The sequence below is a fragment of the Sciurus carolinensis genome, chromosome 13 (genome assembly GCF_902686445.1).
Source record: "Sciurus carolinensis chromosome 13, mSciCar1.2, whole genome shotgun sequence".
NCBI classification, from domain to species: domain Eukaryota; kingdom Metazoa; phylum Chordata; class Mammalia; order Rodentia; family Sciuridae; genus Sciurus; species Sciurus carolinensis.
In genome coordinates, this window is record NC_062225.1 from 21,652,250 (window position 1) to 21,678,614 (window position 26,365).

General features: G+C 41.2%; 1 protein-coding gene across 21 annotated transcripts in view; it reads right to left on the reverse strand.

The window, feature by feature from the left end:
- Positions 1-26,365, reverse strand: part of Aak1 (AP2 associated kinase 1) — a 188,358-nt gene that overhangs the window by 146,258 nt on the left and 15,735 nt on the right. For 18 of the 21 annotated variants that reach the window (XM_047523368.1, XM_047523373.1, XM_047523364.1 and 15 more), the window contains exons 1-2: positions 25,277-25,426; positions 24,592-24,971 (exon numbers count right to left, since the gene is read on the reverse strand). In XM_047523368.1, coding sequence (XP_047379324.1) covers positions 24,592-24,754 — 163 coding nt within the window. In that variant the 5' untranslated portion in view covers positions 24,755-24,971; positions 25,277-25,426. Of the gene's footprint in view, positions 1-24,591; positions 24,972-25,276; positions 25,427-25,493; positions 25,650-26,365 lie in introns of those variants that run through there. The other 3 variants (XM_047523360.1, XM_047523359.1, XM_047523358.1) reach the window with 2 other exon arrangements.

Genomic DNA, 26,365 nt, shown 5'->3' on the forward strand with positions numbered 1-26,365 from the left:
CAAGCCCTCAAGCAAATTATCAAACATGCAGAGGCGTCGTGGGAAACCCTGATTTATAGCCAAGTTGGTCAGAAGTATTAGAAATACAGTATTTGCAAATGGCATCTGATGTGGGTGCAATCTTGGGGACTGAGTCATTAGCCTGTGGGGTCTGAAGCTAACTACAGATAGTGTCGGAATTAGACTTGACTGTAGGATACAGAGTTGTGTTTGGAGAGTTGAAGAATTGTTTTTTGGTGTGGAAAAAAACCCACACATTTGGAGTTGGAAATGCTGAGTAGAGGAAAGTTTTCCTTTTAAGCTCTATCATCAGCTGAGTCAGCTTAGAAGATAAGCAACTAACAGTTTATTGAATAAGCATTAAAATTACTAAAATACATACTTCTGTTTCAAATACTACCCAATAATGGGGAGAGAAAAATACCAAAGGAAAGCAAAGTACTGGGAAGAACACAGGCTGAAACTTACGGCATGGATGGAGAGAAGGAAGAGGAAGGGCTCGTGGAAGGCAAACAGAAGTGGAGTCACATGGGGACAGGGTAGGTAGTGTGAGGTGGCCACTGGTACTTCCCTGTGCAGCCTGCATTTCGAGCTAAGAGATTCCTGGAAGTTACCAGCAACAGTATAGGTGGCCCAGATGAGAGATTCAGTCATGTCATTCTCTACAGCAACCTGTCTCCTTCACCACCATAGAAGGTTGAATGGTGGTCCCCAAAAAGACATGTTCATGTCCTAACCACAGAAACATATAAATGGGACCTTATTAGGAAAAAGAGTCTTTGTAAACATAATTAAGGATATCGAGATGAGATACCCCATATCCTGGAAGTCCCTAAGCCCAATGACCAGTACCCTGAAAACAGATAGTAAGGGGAGAGACAAAGAAAAAAGAAGGTCATAGGAAGGGCAGAGGCAGAGATCAGCGTGATCCAGCCACAAGCCAAGAACTCATGCAGTAACCAGAGTGTGGTACAGGCACAATTCCCTAGAGCCTTTCGACGTAGCGCAATCCTGTCAATACCTTGATTTCAGGCGTTTGGCTTCCAGAACTACAGAGAAATTTCTGTCATTGTAAGCCATCCAGTTTGTGGTCACTTGCTGTTGCAGGCCTGGAAAACTAGTATGGTCCCAACCAGAAGGAAAAACGAAGCACAGCTGTACCCTTTCCTCACAGGCACCATCACAAATCTCCCTCTGGGAATCTTCACCCACACTTTCCCAAGGAAATTTCATGTTCACTGGTACAGTGAGTTCTCTGTGGGGTACAACCTCAGCCTTGCCCATGCCTCAGGGGCTTCACAGAGAAGCCCCAAGGGCCAAAGTACTTTAGAGCTGTTGGGCACCCACCATCTCACCTCTTGTGGGCTAGGAGATCTACAAGAGATGCAGAGGAAGGCAAGCAGGGTATGTCATTTTGCCTTTTAAATAAACTGGGAGGAAATACTATTATCCCATCAATACGGTTCAAAAGATAAAGAGAGATCACAATGAATGTTTTAAGAATTAACCTGGATGTGGTGGGGTGGTTCATGCCTGTAATCCCAGTGATTTGGGAGACTGAAGAAGAAGGATCACAAGTTCAAGGCCAGGCTCAGCAAATTATTGAGGCCCTAAGCAACTTAGTGAGACTCTATCTCAAAACAAAACAAAGGTGAGGGGCTGGGGATGTAGCTCAGTAGTAAAGTGCCACTGGGTTCAATCCCTAGAACCAAACACACACACACACACACACACACAAAATAAGAATTAACCTTGGGAGTTTCTAGAAAAACATGAATCAGAGATTTCCCTATTGGACTACAACTAGGACAAGGACAAATGCCATAGCACCAGCCCTTCCTCCTCCTCATTTCTAAACCTTGTCTTTCTCTTAATTTTTTTTTCCTAAACTATGAACTTATATAAAAGGAACTATACTCACACACAAAGAAAATGAAAACCAAGAAATCGTAAGAGTCAACCCTACTGCACTGACTACATCTTCTATACTTTCTATACTTTCAGCTAAATTTACTTCCAGGACTCAAACAAATCAGTGGGAGTTCAATAATGTTTGCCTTTTCCACTAGACTATAAGTCCCAGGACAGCAGGATTCATACCTGTTTTGCTTGTGTAGTTTTCAACAGTACCCTCATTAGTTGAGGCTCAAAATATATTTGTTGATTGATCAGTCTGTATCAAAGGTAAAATACTAAAATGATAAATTTCATGTTATAACACACATACACATTTTAACCGCAATAAAAACAAATTTTTTAAAGAACATAATGGAATATATATTTATATACATATATATATATATATATATATATTTTTTTTTTTTTAAAGAAACAGGCATGGTGGCATATACCTGTAATACCAATGATCAGGAGGCAGAGGCAGGAGGCTCACGAGTTTGAGGCCAGTATAAAGAACTTAGCAAGACACTGTCCCAAATTTTAAAAAAATAAAATAAAACGGGTTGGAGATGCAGCTCAGTGGTAAAGTGCATTACTAGCAAGGTCCTGGGTTGGATACCCAACATCCCAAACAGAAAAGAAAAACAGAGAGAAAGAAAGAAAATAAATGTTAGGATTTCTTCCTGAATAGCTGCTGTATCTAACTACTGTTCAACTCTTTGTTGTGGCTGCCATGGTTCTGTTTTTTGTTTTTGGTACAAGGGACTGAACCCAGGGGTGCTTTACCACTGGACTACATCTCCAGCCCTTTTTCCTTTTCATTTTGAGACAGGGTCTGACTAAGCTGCTGAGGGTCTCACTAAGTTCCCAAGGCTGGCTTCAAACTTGTCATCCTCCTTCCTTAGCCTCTCAAGTCCCTAGGATTATAGGCATGCAACACCTCGCTCAGCTCCTGTTCACTTAAAAATGATTAGGTACATATATTTTACTTCTATTTTTTTAAAAAGAAAAAGATGAAATAAACCCAATTTTGTCTTTACCCACAGAACTCAAAGTAAAGTATACATATAAAACAATTCCTTAAATGATTTAACTAACCACCAAGGTGATGCTGGGGGGACCCAGGGCTAAAACAGGGTTTCGCCACATGGGTGCTGCTGGCTTGGAGCTAGATAACTGCCTGTTGTGAGGGGCATCACAAGATGCTCAGCAGTATCTCTGGACTCAACCCCATTTCGTGCCATTAGCACTCCTCCCCCAGCTGTGACAACCATAAATGTCTCCAGATATTGCCAACATCCTCTGTGGGCAAAATAGCCCCCTACTGAGACCCACTGTTCTCAATGGAAAAAGAGCTCTCCCAGCAATTACTAAGAATTTGTTCTTTTTCAATCCCCTGTCAACCTGCCAGTATGACTCACTGTTCTCTGCCAACCCTAACAGTCACCAATGACCTATCTGTGTGAACTTCTGCCACCTGGTTATGTTTTTCTTCTAACCCCAAGCTCCCCAAACTACCCCCAAGTGCGCCAGACATTCTGCTTTCTACTTACTCTGCCTGGCTGGCCACAGGTTATCCAGAATCCCTCATCCTATTCCCAGAGCATGGCACCATGCTCCATTAGCACTCACAAGAGAGGAGGATGCCTTTAAGGTACAGGTTAAGGAAAAAGCAAACCTACCAGTTTCACAAGTAGAACACATTCTCCCTGTGCCTAGGACCTCATTCCCCAATCTCAATAGTTAAAGATCAACAAAGGTCCACACCATCACCCCACCCTAAATAGGGTAACAGGTGAAATGAAAGGCTGAAAACTCCTATCCTAGGAGAGAGAACTGAATTCTCAAGGAATTCAACTATTTCTAACTTTGTGAGACACAATCAGTTCAGGTCTAGTTGTTTTTGACATTAATCTTTTAGAAGGACCCAAAAAACTTGAGAAGAGAATCCATTTCCCATCCCATTTGACCTAGCTGTGTGGCCTCGGACATAGTTTTCTCCTTTGCAAAATGTGTGAGTTGGGCTGTTTGAATTCTAAGTTTAATGCACTGATTCAATACGTATTTCTTAAGAACCTATTTCCTAAGAACATATAAGAAAAAAAGTGGGAATTTAACCATATCCAAAAGGAGTCAAAATTGGATCAGGATTGGTGGGGAACAGTTTAGTAGACAAAGAGATAAATGAACTGTTATGGTAAGATGCAATACATACTAAAGAGGTATGTGCCAAGTACTCTTGAGTGTATGAGAGAACAAACATTAGTAACAACCAATCACACATTAAAGAAGTCCACAGATATTTCCAGAATTCCCCTCTACCTGTGCAGGTGTGATATGGAACATTCTTAAGTCAGCTGGTCCTCCCTTATCCAAGAATTCTACATCCTCAGATTCTACCACCACAGACAGAAAATACTTAAAAAAAATAAAAATAAAAAAAAAACAATTGTGTCTGAATTAGTATTATCATCTAGAGATGATTTAAAGTACACGGATGGTTATATGCAAATACGATGACATTTTATATTAGGGACTTGAACATCTATGGATTGTGGTGACTGCAGGGCATCCTGGAACCACTACTCCACAGAGAGCAAATGACAGCAACACAAGGGGTGTGGAAGAAGCAGCATCTAATGGAGAGTTCTGTGCTAACAATTTGTTCATGAACAACTGGAAGGATACCACTTCTAACTCAAGGATGGGACTTTTTACACTGACAAAATCAAAACTCCTTTATCTAGAAGCTTCAGAGCAAAAATTCAGGCAAGTTGTTCTTCATCACTCTGTCACCCCTAGATAAAGGCTTCCATAGGAGTTAATTATTAGCTCAGTGTGACAAAAGAGAACCAAGAAGCTACCAACCCAAGTGGGACGGCTCAGAAATTAAATATGAGCAGAAACTTCCAGCAATAAAACACAAAAAGCAAATTCAAAACCAAGTACTCAGGATGCCTTTACAGTGACCATGCAAAAATCTTCTCAAATTCAGTACCCAAAAGTGAAAAAAATTTATACGTATACACGTAAATACATTAATATACACATTTATAAGGCAAATAAATGTAATGCTCAATAATACAATAAAAGGAAAATTGTCATTTTAATAAGAAACACAAAGCTATCAAATAAATGTCATAAAAAATGCATATATATATCAAGAAAAACAACAAAGCTACATAATCCAATCAAAAGATAAACCACCAGAACTGCTCTGGACTGCTCCCTGCATCAGCCAACACCGTCTGCACCACTGGCCCTCTGACATCCTATTTTCCTACCTCTCAGTACCTCAGGGCAGGAGGTCAGAATTTTCCTTGCTCTCCTGAGTTGGTTCCAGACCAACACTCTTCCACCCTCATGTACCAATTGCTGCTCCTTTGAGCTCCTGCCACCTGGCTACTCTGGCTTCCATCCTGCCTTTGTGCCTCCACCCTCCTACTCACTCCACACAGTCACTGAAGCCTACAGTATCCTGGCTTCCTCTCCACCAAAACTCCTACCATCACCCTGGGTGGTTTCAAATTCACAGGATGACTTGTTCTTATGCTGCAGTCTCTAAATTCCTTCACTACAATGATCTTTGGTCCTCTCCACCATTGACACTGGCCACATGTTAAACCCTGTCATCATAAACCTTACATGCCAGTCTTTCACCTTCTGACATACCCTCGGGTCTTCCAGTCTTCCAGTCTCCTGCCTTCATTTCGGCCTGATCTGTTCTTCAGACATAGCTAATCCTCCATGCTCTGACTCCTCCATTTTCTCCCAATCAACCTGCTCCTTGGATATTCTTGTCTCCCTGTTCTTGCCTGAGGGTTGACCATCCAGACATGAACAGCTCTATGCTGTTCTTCTTACTGTGCACCCTTGGCTTCCCATCACACCTACCTAACAACCTTGGGTCAATGCTAAACCTTCCGGCGCTCCTAACCCCAGGTTCTGGTGTTCTACCAGAGAAAAATTACACAGCCTTATAGAACTGTGTTCATCAACTCATGATTTTCATCCTGGCCGGGGTCCCTTCCTTGACCTTGGAGAGTTACTTCTCTTCAATAGCTACTTCCCCTCAATGACCAGCCCAAGCCCTCAGGAGTCTCCTCAGTCCCACACTCACCATCCTCCATCAGCACGCAACCTTGGCTCCTTATTTCACAGAAACTGAGGGCATCTCCCCCAACCCTCCGCCAGCCTCCCCACTATGTATCTATAGCTATCAAGATTCATTTATCTCTTCCTGTTTCAGAGGGAAAAAATTTCCTTTTCTTTTCCAAAGTTTGGTCTTGATCCCGTTCACTCATTTGCCCATTTAGCCCCCAAATATTTATTGCATGCCAATGCCATGACAGACATGGTTCTAGGCCTATAAACAAAACAAGCAAGCTCATGAAGTTTTCATTCCAAAGAGGCAAAACAATAAACAAAGAAATAAATTATACAGCATAGCAGAAGCAGAGAAGAATACAGAGGACTAGCGGAAGGAAGGGACTGCAGTGTCTAATAGAATGGGTGAGAAAGGACTCTCCGAGAAGGTGACTTTAAAGCAAAACAGGTAAGGGAGAGCAAGCACTGGGGCTAACCAGAGAAACAACATTCCCCAAGCAGAGAGAAGAGCAAATACAAAAGATCTGAGGTGGAGGCACAAACCTGCCTTGTTGTAAAGAACCTCCAAGAAGTCAGTGTGGATAGAATACAATAACCAAAGTGAAAATAATAAAGAGCACAGAGCGGTAACCAAGGGCCAAGCACAGCATCTCCAAGCCACATCAGGATCTGTAGCTTTATTTTGAGTGACATGGGGAGTCACTGGATGGTTCTGAGAAGAGTAGTAACTTGAAATGACCTACATTTTATAGTTTCATTAGTTTGTTTGTTGTGTTTTTGTTTTTGTGATACTGGGGACTGAATCCAGGGCTTGGGTATGCTAGGCAAACAGCTCTGCCAACTGAGCTACATCCCCAGCCCAAAATGATCTGAATTTTAAACAATAGCTCTGGCTACTGTGTTGAGGGGTAGACAAAGGAGGCTCCAGCAGAGGTGAAGAAACAGCTACCACAATCCAAAGCCCAGGAAGACAGCAGTGATGGTGTTGGATTTGGGGATGTACTGTGACTGTAAAGCAAACAGGACTTCCTGATATACTGGGTGAAGTAAAAGGCTTTTGTCCTGAGAACAGAGATGGTCCCAAGTGGAGGTCAAGAGGGATGTTTTTGGCCTAAATACATGAAAAAATACTTGTAATTGTAAAGATGAAGAAGACTCCATGTCTTCCTGTCTCCTCTGCAGCCCTGCTCCATCAGGACTGCTCTCATTCTTGTTTGACTCACCAATTCCTCTCCCTCCCCTCTCCCCTTTCCTGATGCCTTCCCATCATCCACTGATCTGCTCAAGCATCTCCCAATCTCAGCTACCATATGATACCTCTCTTTCTTTCCTTATTCAAACTTCTTTCAGAAAAAGTGTAGACTTAGTGCTCCCGTTCATCAACTCTCAGTATTTATTATTCCATTTATGTCATTTTTCTAAAACTGCTTTTGTAGAGGACAAGACCATACCATTATCCGATCCAGAGAACATTTCCCAGACTTTATCCTACTTTTTCTTGGCTTCTTTGGGACACCTGGCCCTGCCTTTACTCTAACTTAACAGTACCATGCGTGTGAGACACTGTAAGCCTCACATCCCTCTGGATACTGTTCCTCTGTCTCCTTTTGGGGCTCTTCTTACTAAGCTATCCTTTAAATGTTACTCAACATCAACTCCATACTCCATTCTGACTCTTGATTAGTGATTTTCAAATGATCCATATATGGACAGCTTCAAACAAATCAATTCCATGACACTCAACTTCCTTAGGTACTCTTGCCTAAAAGTAAATTGACCAAGCTCCCCAAAGTTCTTAGCCCACTTTAGTAGAATAAAATTTTTAAAAGGCATACCCTTTACCCAACTCTCACAGTGGTGCATCCCCCAAGATGTGAAAAACACCAGCGCTCTGTGTATAAACTCAGTGTTTCCTATATTTCTCTGACACATATTTCTGTTAAGGGTGAAGCATGGGTGTTAGAAATATTTTGGTTCATGCTTGGAATTCAGATACATAGCAGAGGGGAGAGGTTAAACACAATGTTGACAGACCTCAAATAAGATGAGCAAAAGTCCTAGCAGAAGTCCAGCTGAGCCCTTAGTCAACCCAGAGAATCCCCACTAGAGTTGATTTAGGCTACGAGGTTCTAGAGTTGTTTGTTACATAGCAATGAATAACCAAAACACAACCAAATACACTATGTATTCATCCTGGCCAACAATGAACTCATCATTTTAAGCCTCTTTTCACCTTCCTTCTCTTCCTACATGACACAGTTCGGTCAGAGTCACTTCCATGTTGTTTAGCTAGGCACTCAAACTAGAAATCTGGAATTGCTCTCATTCTGCAGCTTTCCTTCACTATAAAACCAAAAAGCAAGCACAAAGTCCTGTGCTTGGACCTCCAAAATATTTCTCAGTTACAGTCCTCTCTGTTTCTATTACCACTCTGCCACTCAGGCCCTCACCAACTGTCAAGGAGATCATGGCAACAGCCCCCAAAATGCTCTGCCTCTAGACTCGGCTTTCTCAGGTTACCCTCCACAAACCTATCTAAACTGATTTTCTCACCATGCTACTCCCTCTGAAAACTCTGAATGGCTCCCAGATTGCTCAAAGATAAACTCCAGACCCATGGCTCTGTGATTAGGCTCTGCCTCTCTCCTCAGGCCTTTCCAACTGTGACTGCTGACAAAGATAATTAAAGAAAAGACTGATGTGTTTGCACAAAATTGGAAGTATCCACAAAAACCTAACCAGGAACAAAAGGTAAATGGCCAAATAGAAAAAAGAAATTGTACTGCATATAACAAAGGGTTAATATCTTAAATATGCATAGAACTCCTATAATTATTAAGAGATGAATGCTCTAACAGGAATATGAACAAAAGAACATAAGCAAAAATTTAGCACAGAAGAAGCATAAATGACAGTGAGATAAGAAGAAAGAGAAATGCAAGTATATATACTTTTAATTTTTCAGGAAGTTAGTTTATATCAAAAGGTAAAATTTATGCATCTATTTTGACCCAGTCATTTCACATGCAGAAATTTATTTCAAAAGAGTAACAGAATACTTGATTTGTAATAGCTATACAATAATCTGAAGGTCTAGTAAAAGGAGATTGGGGAAGTAAATTGCAACACTTCCAAACAACCAGCCAAAACTGATGATGCAAACCTTTAACCTACAGAGTCAGGATACACTGTTAAGTGATGGAGCAGATTACAGAAGATGTAGAGCACATTCTTATTTTTATAAAAATACTGAACTCTTGAAGGGTACATACCAATATATTAACATTGCTAATTTGAGGGATTATGAATCATATATCCTTTTTGTCTGGCTTTATCTTTTAATCATTCTAATATCAATTTGGATTAATTTGTATTCCAAAAATAAAAAAATATTAAGACTTCTGGACTGCTTTCTTCTACATCAGTCAAAGATTATGTATGGAACTAGCACTCATCTCACAGTTTCAAGTCCTCCAGTCCCAAACACCAAGAACCCATTCACGAGTCTCCAGCTGGACCCTCTAGAGATATAAATATATCCAGCACTGAACAGTGAAGTATAACCCTGGAAGTCTCTCTTTTGTTTCAACAAATGGACATGAATAACTGAAACAATATTTTCATAGTGCTTAGAGCACTGCCTCACATCCCACGTATGGGGAAGAGACTGAGGAGGGCAGGCTGGAAGGCAAGGGACAGTGAGCAGAGGGAAATGGAAGTAGGTAGTAGCGTTAAGCCCCCAAGCACTGATAATCAACTTTTCAGACAAACGCTTATAAACGCACTTTATTAATAATAAATATCGAATGACAGCCCATTATCTCCTGAACTCAACCTTCCTAGAACATGAGACATAAAAAAAAAAAAAACTAGTTTGTGCTCCAAAAGAGATACAAAGTCTATACACATCTGCCTGTGTACTTTAATAACAAACAAGACCCTCATTCTTTGAGACTCTCAAGAAATCTTTCTTATTACCCACATTTCTAACAAGTTTCATAGTCTAGTGTTCAAGTCCACAGCAAATCAAAGACAGCAAGCTAAAAAAGAGATGCTAAATCAGGAAGGATATGGAGAGAGGCAAGAAGTTGAGAGTTGACAGTCTCATTAAAAAAGAACCAGAAAACACTAGAAAGCACAGCAATTTCAAAAAAGGACTGCAACCCAGGGCGGTTGCATTCAGGAAAAAGCTATCTTGCTCATATCAAGCAAACATCCTACTATATCTATGACAAAACAGTGTCATAGTGATATTCTAATAACAATGCATCTGAGAAATGGAAGAACCAAGAAATGTTAGAGTTGGAAACTAACTTTACTATTATATAGTCCTTGTTTCACACACAAGGAACCTGGTGAACAAAGGTGGAATGCAATTTTCCCAGAGGACAGGGCGTGATAGTCACTAGACAGGTTCAGAACAGGAGTACTTTCCACTTACACAATGCTTCCTGTGTGACATATGTTCTAGAAGACAGGAAATAAATTACATATTTCAGAAAAAGTCCTATCCAAAATAGTGAACAGTATAACAATGCCTGCCCAAGTTTTTCTCTAAAATATAAGCTAGTCCTGAATTATACCCACACATGGTGTTTTATTGGCATTTCATGCAAAAGAGTCCCAACCAAGTCATTCTCTCCCTCACTGTTTTCTTCTTTTTATTGATACCATATCTACCCAGTCTCATAAGTCAAATGTCCAAGATCCATCCTAGCTTTCTCTCACCTCCAACATTCAATGATTAACAATTTTTCTAAGTTTAAGGGGAAAATATGAAAAGGTGAATGGAAAAGAAAGGAATCTCACACCTCCACTAATAATGACAACTGCCAGTATGGCTCATACATAGTCAGGTCAAAGTTAACAAACCATCTCAAGACCACTGTTTTAGTCCCAGCTACACAGGCCTAACACTTCAATCTAATCAATCCCACCTACTGTCCCTCCTAAACAGTCTCAACAGAAACTGTAGAACTTAAAAACCACGTCTGACTCGCAAGAAACACTTGGCAACATCCAGTGGTCTCATTTATATAAGAAAAGACAAGCTCAAAGAGGAAAGGACACCCGTCTGACACTGAGAATGAGACCAGACAATCTACTTCCCTGACCTCATACAGTCGTTCGTTTGTATTCTATGAGCTAACTTAGAAGAAGAACTTCAACAGAGACTTGGATACCATTTCTTTCCATCACTTTAAAAATCACCCTATAATTGCTATAGAGAGCCCTATAAGTGAGTAGAAAGCCATTTAAAGAACCATTTTGTTATTTTTTTCTGAACTATGATTTTAAAAGAAAGAAATACTTTATTTTCTGTGAAAGTCAATATTACCAAAAATTAAACCTTTTTTCAAGTGAATTCTCATCACTGGTCAGACAACCACCTAGAGCTGACCTTTCAACAAAGTCACAAAGCTCATAGGATAAACTACCAGCAGGATTTGTTGCTGATTCCTTTTTCCACTCCTCTCTAAGACTATCAAGAATAGGGAGAAACAAGTGCCTATGTATGTTCTCAAAGCTGCATACTGTGATCAATTTTAGGTACCAAGTCTCTCATTTCCTGAGTTGCTCTTTGATAAATATGAAACTGTTACGCTCTCTCTATAATCCAACCCCTTGCATCTATGAAGTGCCTTTTAAGAAGGGACACTATCAATCCCCATCCTCTTCACCGTTCCCTCCCTTCCCCAGCAGGATCTTGGGCCAATATATATATTTTCAAATTACTATACCCTTCCTGTTTGTCCCATCTCCATACCTCAAATATAGACTGAGAATCACTGTCCTAATTTGCTGCAGGCCAAGAACCATCATAAACCAGAAAATGAATGTACAGCTGGCATAACAATAAATTTTAGTAATATATAAGTTTTTGATACTTCATCTATTCTCTATTTACAGTATAGCATTTAAGTAGTTTGAGTTCTTTTTTATAGTTAAGATACTTATCTCTTATACATGTACTCTAGAGATTGATAATACTGGGTACCCATAATCTAATTCAATCAATAAAGGGATTTATATGACTTTCTGGAAGAAGGTCTACTTTACTTTGAATTTGTTATTTCTCAAACTTTACTGAAGTCCTAGTAAAAAGATTCAATAGTTCTTATTACTGTAATAAGTAAGTTATGTGACCTTCTCAAACATAGATCTGTTATATTATTGGAATAGGGAAGAGGAGGTCTATATATCTAGAATCTGTCTGATCTCTTCTGCTGGCCAAGTGAGTTTGAACTAGTATTGATTTATTGTAATACTTATTCAGCTAATTTATTCTCTAGTACCCATTGTTCAATTTAAGAGTCCTGAATTGGATACAAATAAACCTAAGTTCTATACCCTGTCCCCAAAGAATGGATTATCTGACACTGGAAAATAGATACAAATGAAATAGATAAATAGAAAAATAAAATTTTGAGATTATGGGCTCAAAATAGTTAACTCTGGTAGTAAGAGTGACTGGATCCAGAAGCAGTTGTGGTGGCTACTATAAGTATGTAAGGTAGGTGGTTGGGGAAGGGGAAGGTATCCCAGTACAGAGAACAACATGAGTAAAGCATTAGAAAAAGCTAACACCATACAAGAGAGATGAGGAGGACACGGACCTAGATGAAGCAACCCATCATAGCAACAGCCATTTGACTGGTTAGGAAAAATTTCCTATCATATACACAGCTTCTTCCAAACTCTTGCTCCACCAGGTCAAAGTTAACAAACCATCTCAAGAACGTTGTTTTAGTCCCAGCTACACAGGCCTAACACTTCTATCTATTCAACCCCACCCATTCTCCCTCCTAAAGAGTCTTAACACAAACTACAGAACCAAGTCTGACTTAAAAGAAACAGAGCAAAACACAGAGCAAAACAAACACTTCTCAACAAAAACAAAATTCATGCACTCAAATATTAAGAATTACCATTCACAGACCGCTAACCAACTATATGCCTGACACTAATGCTAAGTTTTTTCCATATATCATTTTATCTAATTCTTACTACAACCCATGTTTTTGCACTTTATAAATGAGAAGAGTGGATCTTAGTAAGTTGCCCAACATCACAGGGTTCCCTACAGGTCCAGAATTCAAGTCAAGGGTTGCCTACCTCCAGATGCCCATGCTTTTAAACCACCACACACAGTGCTAACCTCGAAAGTCTTCTAAGGGAGAATGTCAGCAATTCCTCTAGTTCAGGGGGGCGGGGGAGGAAAGAGTGCTGGACATCAAGTTTTTCCCAATCACTACTGCGTTATACCTTCTGGTCAAACCAGGATTTTTCCAAAGTCCCAACAGAATTATTTCTTCTAATGGAAGCTCCTGCAATACCCTTTACACACACACACACACACACTTCCAGAATTATAAAAAGAGAAGACCACAAAGTACTGAGGAACAGGATCAAGCTACCCCCGGGGAAAACTAAACAAGTCTAACAAAGAAGAATAAGTACTTCCTGAACTGAGCAGATTCACTAACCAGGGAAAATGATGAGTCAAGGTATAAGCAGGAGTCCTGCCACCTCTGCAAATGCTGCTCAGGACCCAGTCTGGGCACAACCAACAATGCCTGAGTCCCACTTCTTCATCCTATCTCTGCAGGTAATAAAGTCACCATTTTCTTCTCAAATTCATGCTCAGTACCAAAAGGACAATAATTTATCCTTCACCCTAAAGGTCCCAGTACAATAGCTATAAATGTCCTTGAAAACAAGCACCAAACAAATTACATGGCATTAGGCTGCTTTCTCCCAGTCTCAGATGAAAGGCATTGTTATTTAAGATCATTAAAATTACAAATGTTAATTTGGCATTGAGGCTATGCTTTGCCTTCTACTATAATAAGGGATGCCATAAGTTCTTTGGTTCAATAATTTCTCAGCTTTTCAGAAATCATAAATAATAAAGCTTCAACTGGTGCTGCCATCCACTGTCTGCCAAGGTTAACTCAGAGCCCAAGAAGAAAAGTGACCAGTTTAAGCTCATTCAACCAGATCTCAAATGAAACTAAGTTTTTAATTTTCAACTTTGTTTCAATTCTGGAACTCGCCCTCTACCAAGATGGAAATCTCACTCCAAAGGACTCTCCTTTTGTAACAATTATCTGTAACTTAACAGAAGAACTGAGATTGTTTGTAAAGTATACATATTAGATTAAGTAATCATAATAAAGATAATACACTAATAATAAATAGGGGGCATGAAATACTGCAGTCAGTATTATTTTATGCATTAATATTTATTATTCCCAAATGATTCAAATTCATGTATGATGAAAAGGCTTTTTTGGTTTGGATATAAACACAGAGCATCTGATTTATTTATATAGGCAATTTTGTTCCTCAAAAAAGACCAAAAATATTGCAGTATTTACTTCAACTTCACTACAAGAAGACTAAAAATCTGAACATATATGTTCCCAAAAAAGGTGATTTTGCTCCCCAGGTGACATTTAGAAATATCTGGAGACATTTTTCATTGTCCCAGCAGGGTAGGTGTGTATAATTTGTCATCTAGTAAGAAGAGTAAAGGATATTGTAAAGATTCTATAGTGCACATGACAGGTCCCCAAAACAAATAATTATTCAGCCCAAAGTGTCAACTGTGCCAAGGTGTCACAACACGTGTTGACCACTGTAGGGAAAGAGGGGAGTTGAGGTGACTCAGAAGGACCTAATGTGCTGTGTGACTTTAGGCAAATCACTTTCTTTTTAAATTCATTTTCCCAAAATCAATAAACCAACAATCTTTCTTAATCCATCATAACTAATGATAATTTAGGTAATTTTCTGCATAAAATAGTGACTTATAGAAATAAACCAGTAAACCAAAATAGGTAGCAAGGCAAGTCTTAGTAGGCCCTGGTTGAGGACAGTTGTAATACTGAACGTGGATTTAGAATTTTTAAAAATTCTCCCCGTATTCCCACCTCGGTTGCTTTTGTTGTTGTTCTGTGGCACTGGAGATTGAAGACAGGGCCTCATGCATGCCAGGCAAGTACTCTACATCCCCACCCCCATACTCCCACATCTGAATGCTATGGTTTGAATATCTGCATTCCCCCAAATTATCCATTGAATTCTAATCACCACAAGGTGATTATATTAGAAGGTGGGGCCTTTGGGAGGTAATTAGGTCTTAAGGGAGGAGCCTTCCTAAATGAAATTAATGCCCTTAGAAAAGAGGTCACAAAAAGTTGCCTTGCCCCTTCCTCCTAGTGAGGACACATCAAGAAGTGGGGCAATCCACAACCTAGAAAAGGGCCCTCACCAGAATCCAACCATGCTGGCACTCTGATATTGGACTTCCCAGACCCCAAAAGTATAGAAATTAAATTTTCTGTTCTTTATAAACTACCGAGTTTATAGTATTTTGCTATAGCAGTACAAATGGACTAAGACAATGAGCAATCCCAAAAGGTTTGTGGAAGCATTTCCTGCCTTGAAAAGCTCATAGGTAGATTCATTTGAGAAGGGTGATGGCCTAGAATTCTCAACACAGGTACAAAGTCAGTACATTTCCCAAAAGTAGACCTGCATGGTTTAGAGCGCTGCCATGCTAACGGTAAATACATCTCACATGAGAGGTGCTGAGGACCATATAAGGAAACCAATGACAACAGTGCAGAAACTTCAGACACAGAAGATTAAATTTTTTAAGTCCATACTTCACAACACTGTAGTAATTTTCTCAAGTGTAATATTTCAACTATGATACACAAATAAGTAACAACTAATATGTTAACATTTTTTTCAGACTAGAAAAATGTTTGCTAAACTGTCACAAAGAAACGATGTACATTGATTTGGACTATTCAATTTTAATGTATATTCACAAGTATTCTGTGCAACCTCATCTTGCACAAATATCGTTTAGCAATAAAAGATTTTTAAGCAATACCAGCTACCAGCACAATCCTTTAAAAAAAAAAAAACAAAAAAAAAAACCTCGCGTGATGATCACAACTAATCTTATGGGGAATAATGGAATAAAATCTGTAACAATTACGCAGTGAAATATAATATTCTGACAAGGTCTCACCAAGTTGTTCAGGCTGGCCTTGAACTTGTGATCCTCCAACCTCGACTTCCCTCCTGCCTCATCTCACCTACCTCAACCTCCTGTCTAGCTGGGATTACCAGTGTGTGCCACAGTCAGCTGGGAAGTGTCATTAAAGGGCAAGAGTGTTATGAGAAGGGTCAAGGGTGTAGTTTGGTGGTAGAATCCTTGTCTAAAACGTACAAGGCCCTGGATTTGATCCCCAGTATTCCCCACCAAAAAAGTTTCATGAGAAAAGATGTTTGTACAAGGAAAAGTTTTTAGGAAGAATCTGCACTTGCAGCCAGGGGTCTTGAGTTCAAGTTCTTTCACCTACTGTTCTCATATGGCTTTGGGAAGTCATTTAACCTCTGTCAGCCACTGCCTCCTCATGTGTACAAAAACAACTGTCCTTCCTATCTCTTTAGGGATGTTGTGATCACAAAATGAAAGGATATAGGTATAAAATTATGTATAAGAGCCAGCAAGGCTTACTAAATATTTTGTATGTTCTCAACTACGTCTGAGATGCTATGGCAAAGAGAGGAGTAATGGAAGACTTGGCTCCTGCATTCGTAGTTGAATGATATGACCAACACGTAAGAAACAAGTGAATTCCACAAAACAGTATCTATTACAGTGCTGGGTGTGTGACATAATCTCTAAACTCTGGAGGGGGTGAGTGGAAGGAAACCAATGAGGACCAAAATATTATAAAAGATTTGTGAACATAGTTTGTTTGGGTCTCTTCTGTGGAACCCCTCCTTCTAGGAACTTTGCTTTATACCTTGCTCAGTCTATTTGCATATGTTCTAGTCTCCTCTAGTAAAGTGAAAGAAAGTGCTTTCAGTTTTTTTGTGTTTTGGTTTTTTGGGGTTTTTTTTGAGGAACAAAGAGTGGGTAAGAACCACTGCTCTAGTTGAGTGCTCTCCAAACAAGGTATCCGAAACAATTCACTGCAGTACAGAGAGGAAATGTGAGGTTTCTATTTATTTTTAACTTCGTCTTACGAAAAAGATTTTCAGAGTAAAAAGATAACCCTCAGAATGGAAGAAAATATTTGCCCATCATATATCTGAAAAGAAACTAATATCCAGAATATATGGAGAACTCCTAAAACTCAACAAAAAATCAACCTGATTGAAAAATGGATAAGGACATAAACAGACATTATTCCAAAGAAGATATATTAGTGGCTAATAAACACGTGTAAGATGTTCAACATCACAAATCATTAGCAACATACAAATCAAAACTACAATTAGCTACTACCTCACACTCTTTAGGATTGCTACTATCACAAACAGAAAGTAATAAATGTGGGTGAGAACGGGGAGTAACTAGAACCCTTGTGCACTGTGGTGGACATTTAAAATTGATAAAACTGTGCAAAACAATATGGTAGTTCCTCAAAAAATTAATGCTCCAGCTATTCTACTTCAAAAATGTTGAAAGCAGGGTCTTCAAGAAATATTTGCAAACCTATGTTCACAGAGATATTCACAAAGGTGGGAGCAACCTAGTGTCTATCAACAAATGAATGGATAAGCAAAAAGTGGGGTACATCCACACACATACACACAATGGATATTGAAGCTTAAAAAAGAAAAAAATTCTGACATGTACTACAGCATGGACAAATTTTGAGGACATTATGCTAAGTGAAATAAGCCAGTCACAAAAATACACTTATGATTCCACTAATGTGAGGTAAAATAAATTAATTAATTAATTAAATAAATAAAATAAAGTAGTCAAAATCAGAATCAGAAAGTGGACAGTGGTTGCCAGAGATGAGAAGGAGTGGGTAAAGTGGAGTTGTTGTTTAATGGGTACAGAATTTCCATTTTACAAAATGAAAAGTTATGGAGATGGATGATGATAACAGTTGAACATTGTGAATGTATTTAAAATCACTAAACTGTATGCTTAAAAGGGGTTATGATGGTAGATTTTCTTACATGTATTTTATCACAATAAAAAAGTTGGAAAAAATAAGATTTTATCTTTATTAATATATAGCATATGGCCCAACACAAGTGCTCCCTTTGAATCTATCGCATCTCTTATCAGAGGGTTGTGCTGACAGCCTTTTAGCCCACTGACAGATATTGAAGTTCACGTGGGCTTGGTTAAGTGGATTTTCTAGTAACATTGTTTTAAACGAATTAACCCTCATAAAACAAACAAGAGGCTTAAAAAGATTCCTGTAAAGAAATCTTGGATTAAAGATAATACAAGTATAAATGAACAAGAGAGTGGCAGAGCTGTCATTTCTATTCCTGGCATACTCTTCATCATTACAACGTAGAAAAGATCACAGTCAAAAAAGACAAAACGAGAAGTTCACCAAAACCTTGGTAAGATCACTTAAAATGCAGATCTGCATCCGCTATCATTCATGATGAACTTCATCCTAAGGATACAGTGTGCCTAAAGATAATAGGACACGAATATAACTTACAAACAAGTCTACATGTATGAAGGGACAGCATGATTTTTAACAGTGCTACTCTATTCTTGAAATTTAGAGACTTCTGTCCTAAACCCAAATGACCCAACAGAACTTTTCTGATGACAAATAATCTTATCTGTCTTGGCCAAAAGAGTAAGTACCAGCCACATGTGACCATTAAGTAACTGTATGGCCACTGTGTCTGAAGAATTAAATTGTTATTTTATTTAATTTTAGATTATTGAACTTTAAATAGCCAGATGTGGCTTGCGGCTACTTTATTGGACATCACAGTCCTGGGCCACTGATAGATTATCATCTCTATCTCAAAGCATATAGCTGTCAGCAAACAGTGCACTTTCCTGCTTTTTTGTCTTTGGCCACGTTATCCTCTCTGCCTAGAATCTTCTCACATTTGAAGATGTCCTCAATGCCACCTTTGTTTAGCTTTCCCTGACTATACCTCCTCCCCAAAATTAACTGCTCCCCTTAGTCGGATGCCCTGGGCCTTTTACATCCTCCACTGCAGCACTTAAAACTTTTTCCTCACAGATCTCAAGTTCCATGATTGTGAGTTCCTCAAAGCAGAGCCATGTCTTATTCATCTCTGCATGATGCCAGCACAGAGTCAGTGCTTTTCAGCAGTATTTACTGTATAATGCAGTGAGAAGATGACAAACCTTGATATCCCAATTCATAATGCACTGCTCTTCCAACACACCAAAATATGGATCCAAAAACATAGACTACAGGTGACTCTTTGCTACCTCGCAAGCTAGATGCTACTTCAATATATAATGCCAGTTCTATTACTATAATTTCTTTGTCTCTGTCAGACACAAGGTCATGGTTACCTCTTAAGTAGGTTCTGAAGGCATCCCTCCAAAAGTGCAAGATGAAGGTAGATGGTGGTATCAGTTCCCTTTCTGAAGGGTTAACTTTCAAATACTGCAAGTTAAAATGATGGCTCTGATGCACAGTATTTGGGGAGTATTTTATTAATATGTATCAAGCCATTCTCAAGTACTCTTTATGCCATTTTATCTAATGACGTACAAGTATATGCCTTCCCTACACTGTCCCACTCAAAATCCATGTGTTCTCTCTTCATATCTCTCATTAAATGAGCGTGACTTTGTTAGAAAGACCAACAAAAAGGCTTTGACCGTGGCAACTGCTTATTCTGGACTTGATTTCTGAATTCTGGATTTGGCTATATTTAGTTAAGCTATAATCGTCATCATACCCGAAGCCAGGAAGAAGACACCATTCACAAACCACCCCCTGAAAATCTGCAGTTGCCTCTAAAAAACCAGACTTCCCAGCAGGCAAAGACATCTGAAGTGGGAGGGATCAAACTGATACTTGCGTCAAGAGAAGGCCTCAGGTGCTTATAACTAATCTCTGCCTGGTGCTCAAGATTCTCCACAAACTTATTTCTTCCTGTCTCTTCAACAGACCTTCTGTCTGGTCCAACATACTGATCGTCAACCTGCTCACTCCTTTCCATGGTCATTTTATCACCCCCTACCCACACCACCACCACCTCCACACCTGCCTGCTTCTCCTTCAGCTTTTTGCCTCTTAGGACACTTCTAGAATACCTCTTCCCCAGACAATAGCTGCTCTCTTTCCCCACAATTAGCACAGTAGAGAAACTGAAGCATAGTAGAGGAACAGCACATATTTGTAGCAATTTGATAGTTCTTCAAAAGGTCCAGGGCCACTGAAGAAAGTGAGCAGTAAACACACTCAAATGTACGTTTGAAAGCAAATGCAAAACAATTTCATTCTACCACTTTATGTCCTTCTTTCCTTCGGAGGGAAAAATTTACACCAATCCAAATGTTAACATTAAACTAAGTCAGTGTTCCCAAAGCTGATTCTGTTTCCTCGCTCTACACCTCTGCACATGCACTGCCCCTGGCTATAAGTCCTTGGGTAATCCTGAGTTGGAACATCTGTGGGTAATTTCCATTCTTGTTCAAAACTTCCATCATTGAGGGGCCCTCATCCCTAAGCCCCTTCTTTTTATCGTCATCTCTCAACATCTCTTAGTGTCTACCACTTACCAACACCCATGCTAAGTGTTGTGTACACTTAGGGTTATTTACTATTTATTGGTCTATTAGTCCACACCCCATCCAACCTATTTATTGTCTCTGAAATCTAACACAGTGCCTGTCACAAAGAAACACAAATAAATGTTTACTAGATGTGTACATACATGCATCATTTCAGTACTACCAAGGTGTTTGAATTATATGCTGTATGTGGACTTTCTTTCTTGGTGTTTCACACATTTTTAAGCCCCATTACCTTATTCTGTAGATAGGAGAAATTACTAGTTTTCTGATAGGGCGTCTTAGTTATCACTAGCACTGGACCTAGTTTCCTTTGGCTCAGGTGAAAAAAACTCTTCTAAGGAGCCAGCTGTCTACCTTATTCAGAATTGATACAGCTCTGGGATGCTGTACTGGACACAGCAGACATTACTTGTTAAGTTTAGATATTAAGGCCTCATATAGCTAAGGAAGTATGATAAAAGCACTGTTTCTCAGTCCTTCTTTAAGCATTGCTCTAATTTTCCCATTGAGCTCATTCTGGAAGCTTAAACCAAATCTTCCCTTGATATCACATTCCCATGAACTTAGACATGATTTAGCATCTCATAATGGCATCTGCATTAAGAAAGTTAGAAAGTATCCACACCAGCACCCCAGCTAGAGACAGCCATATCCCTCTAACTCAAGACTTAAAGCCTTCACTTCCCCCTATACACAGCCGTGTCCCCTCTGAAACAGCCAGTGAATCAGAAGAGCAAGGTTAATGTGGTCGATAGAGAGAGAGCAACCCAGCATTCTCCTCTCTTACCTAGCATGTTTCTTGATGTTCTTGTAATTCTTCACTATGAAGCAGACTAATACCAATGTTAGGGAAAAAGAAATAATCAAAGGGATGCGGTGGTAATCAAGTCTGTTTGAAGCCCTCCCCACCACCAAACTCCCTAAACTGCCTGTTCAATGCCCTGGACATATGGTACACGATTCTCATTGTCCTTAGACAACTCTGACTGGAATGTAGCTACCCAACACTTATCTGTTGATTTTTTTAATGAGCTAGTGAGACCTCTGCAAAGACTATATGGATCAGCCCATCCACAATGGGGGAAAAGCATTGCTTCTGATTGCTATAGCCAAACTAGCCTTCACATTGCTATATACTCCCTTTAATTAAATATATATTATTGATGGTAAACAGTGATTACCATTTATTGACCATCCAAAAAATGTCAAACACTATATATATGTGTGTGCATATGTGTGTGTGTGTATGCACATGCATGCGTATATATGTATATATTTATATATATATTTAATTTTCAAGACCATCCACTGAGCAGTGGTCCCCAAACTTTAACTTGCATCAGAATCTCCCCAGGAACTTGTTAAAGTCCCACACCCAGAGTCTCTGGAGTAAGGCCTATGAATCTGTAATTCTAACAAGCTTCCAGGTGATGACACTGTTCCTGATAAAGGCTCCATGCTTTAAGAACACTGCCATAGGAAAACAGAGATTCAAGACAAGTTTAGAATGTTTTGTCCAAGTTCCACAGCTAGTAAAGAACAGATCCAGAACTGGAACCTAGATCTGTCTGACTGGACAGCTGGTGCTAAAAACTGCACTACTGTACACATGAATGTATGTCTTATTTTCCCAAATTCACTGGCAGCTCCTTAAAGGCAGATATCACATGTTAGACCTCTCTCATCCCATTCAGAACTCAGTAGTGCCTGTGGCCTTGGTGGGTGCTACATAAACACTTTGTATACTGACTCCCACATATCTACATATTTCTAAGGTCACAAATTCAAACTCAATTATAGCCAAAGAACACAGAGAACAACACTGCCAGACCCAATTTTACATGATACTCTCTCCTACTGAGTCTTTGCCCATGCTGCCCCTACACTGGTCAATGACTACTCATTCTTCAGTTGCTTCCTCAAGGAAAAAGTTCTTGCTCCCTAAAAATTGGGTTCTCCCAAAAAATAAGTTGGCAGTCACTACATCCTAAGCTTACCTCCATGATAGCACTAATCACTCTATTATATCCGGCCATTTTCCATCTCTTACAGCAGTTTGTAAACTCTTACATCTAGTTTAATAGCATGTCTCCAGAGCCTAGCACAGTGCCTGCCACATTAGAGACATTGTATAATTGTTTGTTGAGTGAATAAACAAATGAATGAATGCAGAGCTGCAAGCCTTAAGTTTCGCTTAAAAACATCATAAGGTATGATGCGCAGCTCTCAGGGATGAGTTCCAGGGAAGAGAAGGGCAGCCTAGATAATGAAGACCAATTCACCTTTTTTCCTTCCCCATCCCTCTTCGCAGACTTGGAGAACAGGCATCACTTAGGGCAATACCATGCATGATGAGGCAACAACCAAGCTAAACAAAACACTCCTGGGCTATAAGGTCAGCAGAGAGGAAAGAACTCTCTCATTCCTCCTGATGTCTCCCTCACACACACTCCTTCATTTCTCCACCCCTCTGCAGTCAAGGGCTTTGGCACAGGGATGAAAGAGACAGATCAGACTCAAGGGTACAGATCTGGCAGCGGGCACAGAAGCATCTCCCATCCTGCACCAAAGCCCACAAGGAAGGATCCAGAGGGACAGTGACTCAGGCCCCGGATTAAGTCCAGTTAAAGCAGTACTGAGAATAAAAACGAGCAATAATTTCACAAGGACATTAGTTCTCAGGTATCTTTTTCTTTTTTTAAATAGTATTTTCAAATACGGGTTTCAACCCTATCCCCAGAAAATAGGCCCTGTTGAATCCAGTGCTTACACAAGCTGAGAGCCAAAACACAGCTTCTTCCTTTTCCCAACCTACCCACCAGCCTGTATGGTACCATGACAGGCATTTCCCAGGTCCAGGTAGAGATCCTTGTTTCAACCTTAGCTTGTAAAAGGCTCCTTTTTAAAAAGGCCTCTTAGCTTTCTCTCTTCCCTAGCTAATAATCTGTTCCCTGCCACCATGTTGCAGTAACAGAGGCCTCCCCCTTTTCCAATGCCTCACAGTCTATAACACAACCTACAGCAGGTTGGCCCCATCCAATTAGTTTGAATAGCTTCATGCCAAGGAAATTGTTGCTTTTATTAAAAATAAAAGCACACTAAGCAGGCAATGAGCTGTGAAAACTAGGAGTCTGGCATAATTATGAAGGTCGAGGTTAAGGTTACCAAAAGAGACAGGCAAAGATTTCCAGAAAGCCTGGGAGATAAAGATATATATACACATACACATAGAAAGAGATATACAAATGAAAACAGACACAAAGCATTTCCACAGATCCAAAAAAAAATCCTCTTCAATAGAGGAAAAACAAAATCAGGGCCACTCTAAAGTTATTCTTAATAAAAACAGGAGGGAGAAGGGCCTCCAAGGCTGAATTCAAAATAGTCACATTCATTTCACATAATTTCTGTTATCTTAGTTATATCCTAGCTATATCTGATTATGGTTGGGTCAGGAAACAAACCTAGTCAAATTTACCAAGAGCCTTAGCTCTTGGAAAAACACAATTCTATTCTCCGAAAATACTCTCTTCCTTTCCATGTCTGCTTACGGAAGTGGGAAAGTTGGGCTGGAGAAACCCCTGTCTCTTTTTATAGATTCCCCCCATCTCCACCCTTCAGCCTTGACATCAATATTTCAAGTTTCAGAGGATCCCAAGCCCACCACCCCACATATAATGTGAAGCTTTACACTTATTCACATACGTTTTCTCTTCTGATCTGCATGATTTAGTGAGGGAACCATGGTGGCTTCTTAACGCTTTTTTCTCAAATAAAAAGCCAGTGAGGTAAACAATTTCGGCAACCCCTACCCCTTTAAGCCCTGTCACTCCAATCACAGTTTTAGATCTCTCAAGGACAATGACTCACAGGGAAAGTGAAGGGGGAAGGGGAGGGTCAATTGGTCAAAACCCATTCATACATTCAACAACTAGAAACCAGAGTCTTGCCACATCAGCACAGGATTTTAATTTACGGAGCACTGAGTTCCACCTTACCTTCGGCCAACACCTCGTCCACTGTGACCTGCTGTCGACCGATGCCAAAGACCCTTCCGATGTAGCCACTGCCCAGGCCCGAGGTGCTGCCCCCTCCTCCACTGGAGCCGGAGCCAAGGCCAGAGCCGCCCTGCTCTCGCCGGGAGTCGAAAAACTTCTTCATCTTGCAAATAGGAAGCAGCAAAGCAAAATACCGATGGTTTCTAGATTTTTTTTAAAGAGATCTAAGGATTTCTTCTCGGATTTCAGCTCCGAGAGGAGCCACCCGAATCCGGCCGTGGGGGTGGGGGCTGAAGGAGGATGCCTATAGGAATATGCGTGTCAATCGCGCGGCGGGTCTCCTCCTCCTCCTCCTGAGAGCGATTCGCGTAAGTTTAAACCTGTGATGACAGAGGAAGAGAGAGAAAAGATGAATCAGTAACACACTTAAAAATTCAACTGCTGAGTCCTAGGGGTAGCAAAAGCCATCATCCTGGTTTCATGCATTTTCCTGGGGAGAAAAACCCTAGGGCTGAAAACGCATCCCCAGTCCTAGATCTCCAGATCCCTGTCCTCGGAGAAAGAAGGGATTCGGGCCGCCGTGGGCAGCGCCGACCCTGCCCGGCACTGCCTCCCCCTCCTCCCCGATCCCCCCGCCGCCCTGAGAGGCAGCCGCCCCGCGAGGCAGCATCCCCCCGGCACCCACTTGAGACGGCTCGGCGGCCGGCGCCCAGCTACCAGCCCCGCAACATTGTCACTGCCGCCCTGCCGGCCTGCGACGCTGAGAGGAGGCGGCGCTGCAGCCAGAGCCCCGGCCGCGTTCGGCGCCCGCCCGCCCGCCAGCTGATTCCCGGAGCGCCTGGCGGAGACTGACCCGCCGCCCCTCCCCCGCGCGCGCTCCCGCCCGGCTCCATCCACCCAACCAGGAAGTGAACCGCCGCCGGAAGTGCCTCTCGAGGCGGCGCGGCCCGGCGCCGGGACCGCTTCTACGACCGCCGTTCGGTCGCGACTGACAAGAAGGAGTCGATGGCGAGAAGGGAACCGGGGAAGGGGATCTCAGTGCAGAGAGAGTCTAGAAAAAGAACGTTGCTATCGCCTGCCGCGGGGCACCCTGGGAAAGTTAGCTCAGCGCAGCCCGCAGCTGGACTACAACTCCCAGGATGCGCCTGGAGTAGCGGGCGTGGCGTCGACCGTGGCCTCCGCGGCCTCGAAGATGGTTAGTGGGGTGGTGCATAGGTGGGGATTCGGTTATTTAAACACATCCGGTAAAGAAACTGCCAGGGGCTAGGTTTCCCCCCTGCTGCATGTTCCACTCTTCTGGAGCCATCTTATTTGCGGCCTGGCCTCCTGGCACAAGGGACTCTGGGGGTTGTGGTTTCCACACAGATCGAGGCTGACACCTGAAGGACGCGGCTTAACCGCTTAGCCCCAAGCTGCCTCTACGGGGCTTCCAGACGTCACCTGAGCAGAAGGTGGAGGAGAGAGGGCGATGGGAGCGGCGTGCTGGCAGTGGGTTCAGGCCACATTGGAACGCCAGCCCTAAGAGAAATAAAGCCGGTGCTCGCCCCCGCCCCGGGTTCGGAAGCTACTCTGGCTCCCAGGTGATGCAGCCCGCTCGGCCGTCGGCTCTGGGCGAGGCGCTGTGAGAACGCGGGGTCAGACAGCGTCTCCTGCGGAAATCTGCCGGCGAGATTCAAACCGACCGACCACTGAGCGCTGGGTTTAGGGCAGATCCTAGGGAAGAGCGCCCGTTGCCTCGACCTCAAAGTTTGTGGGGCTGAGCGATTCCCAGTGA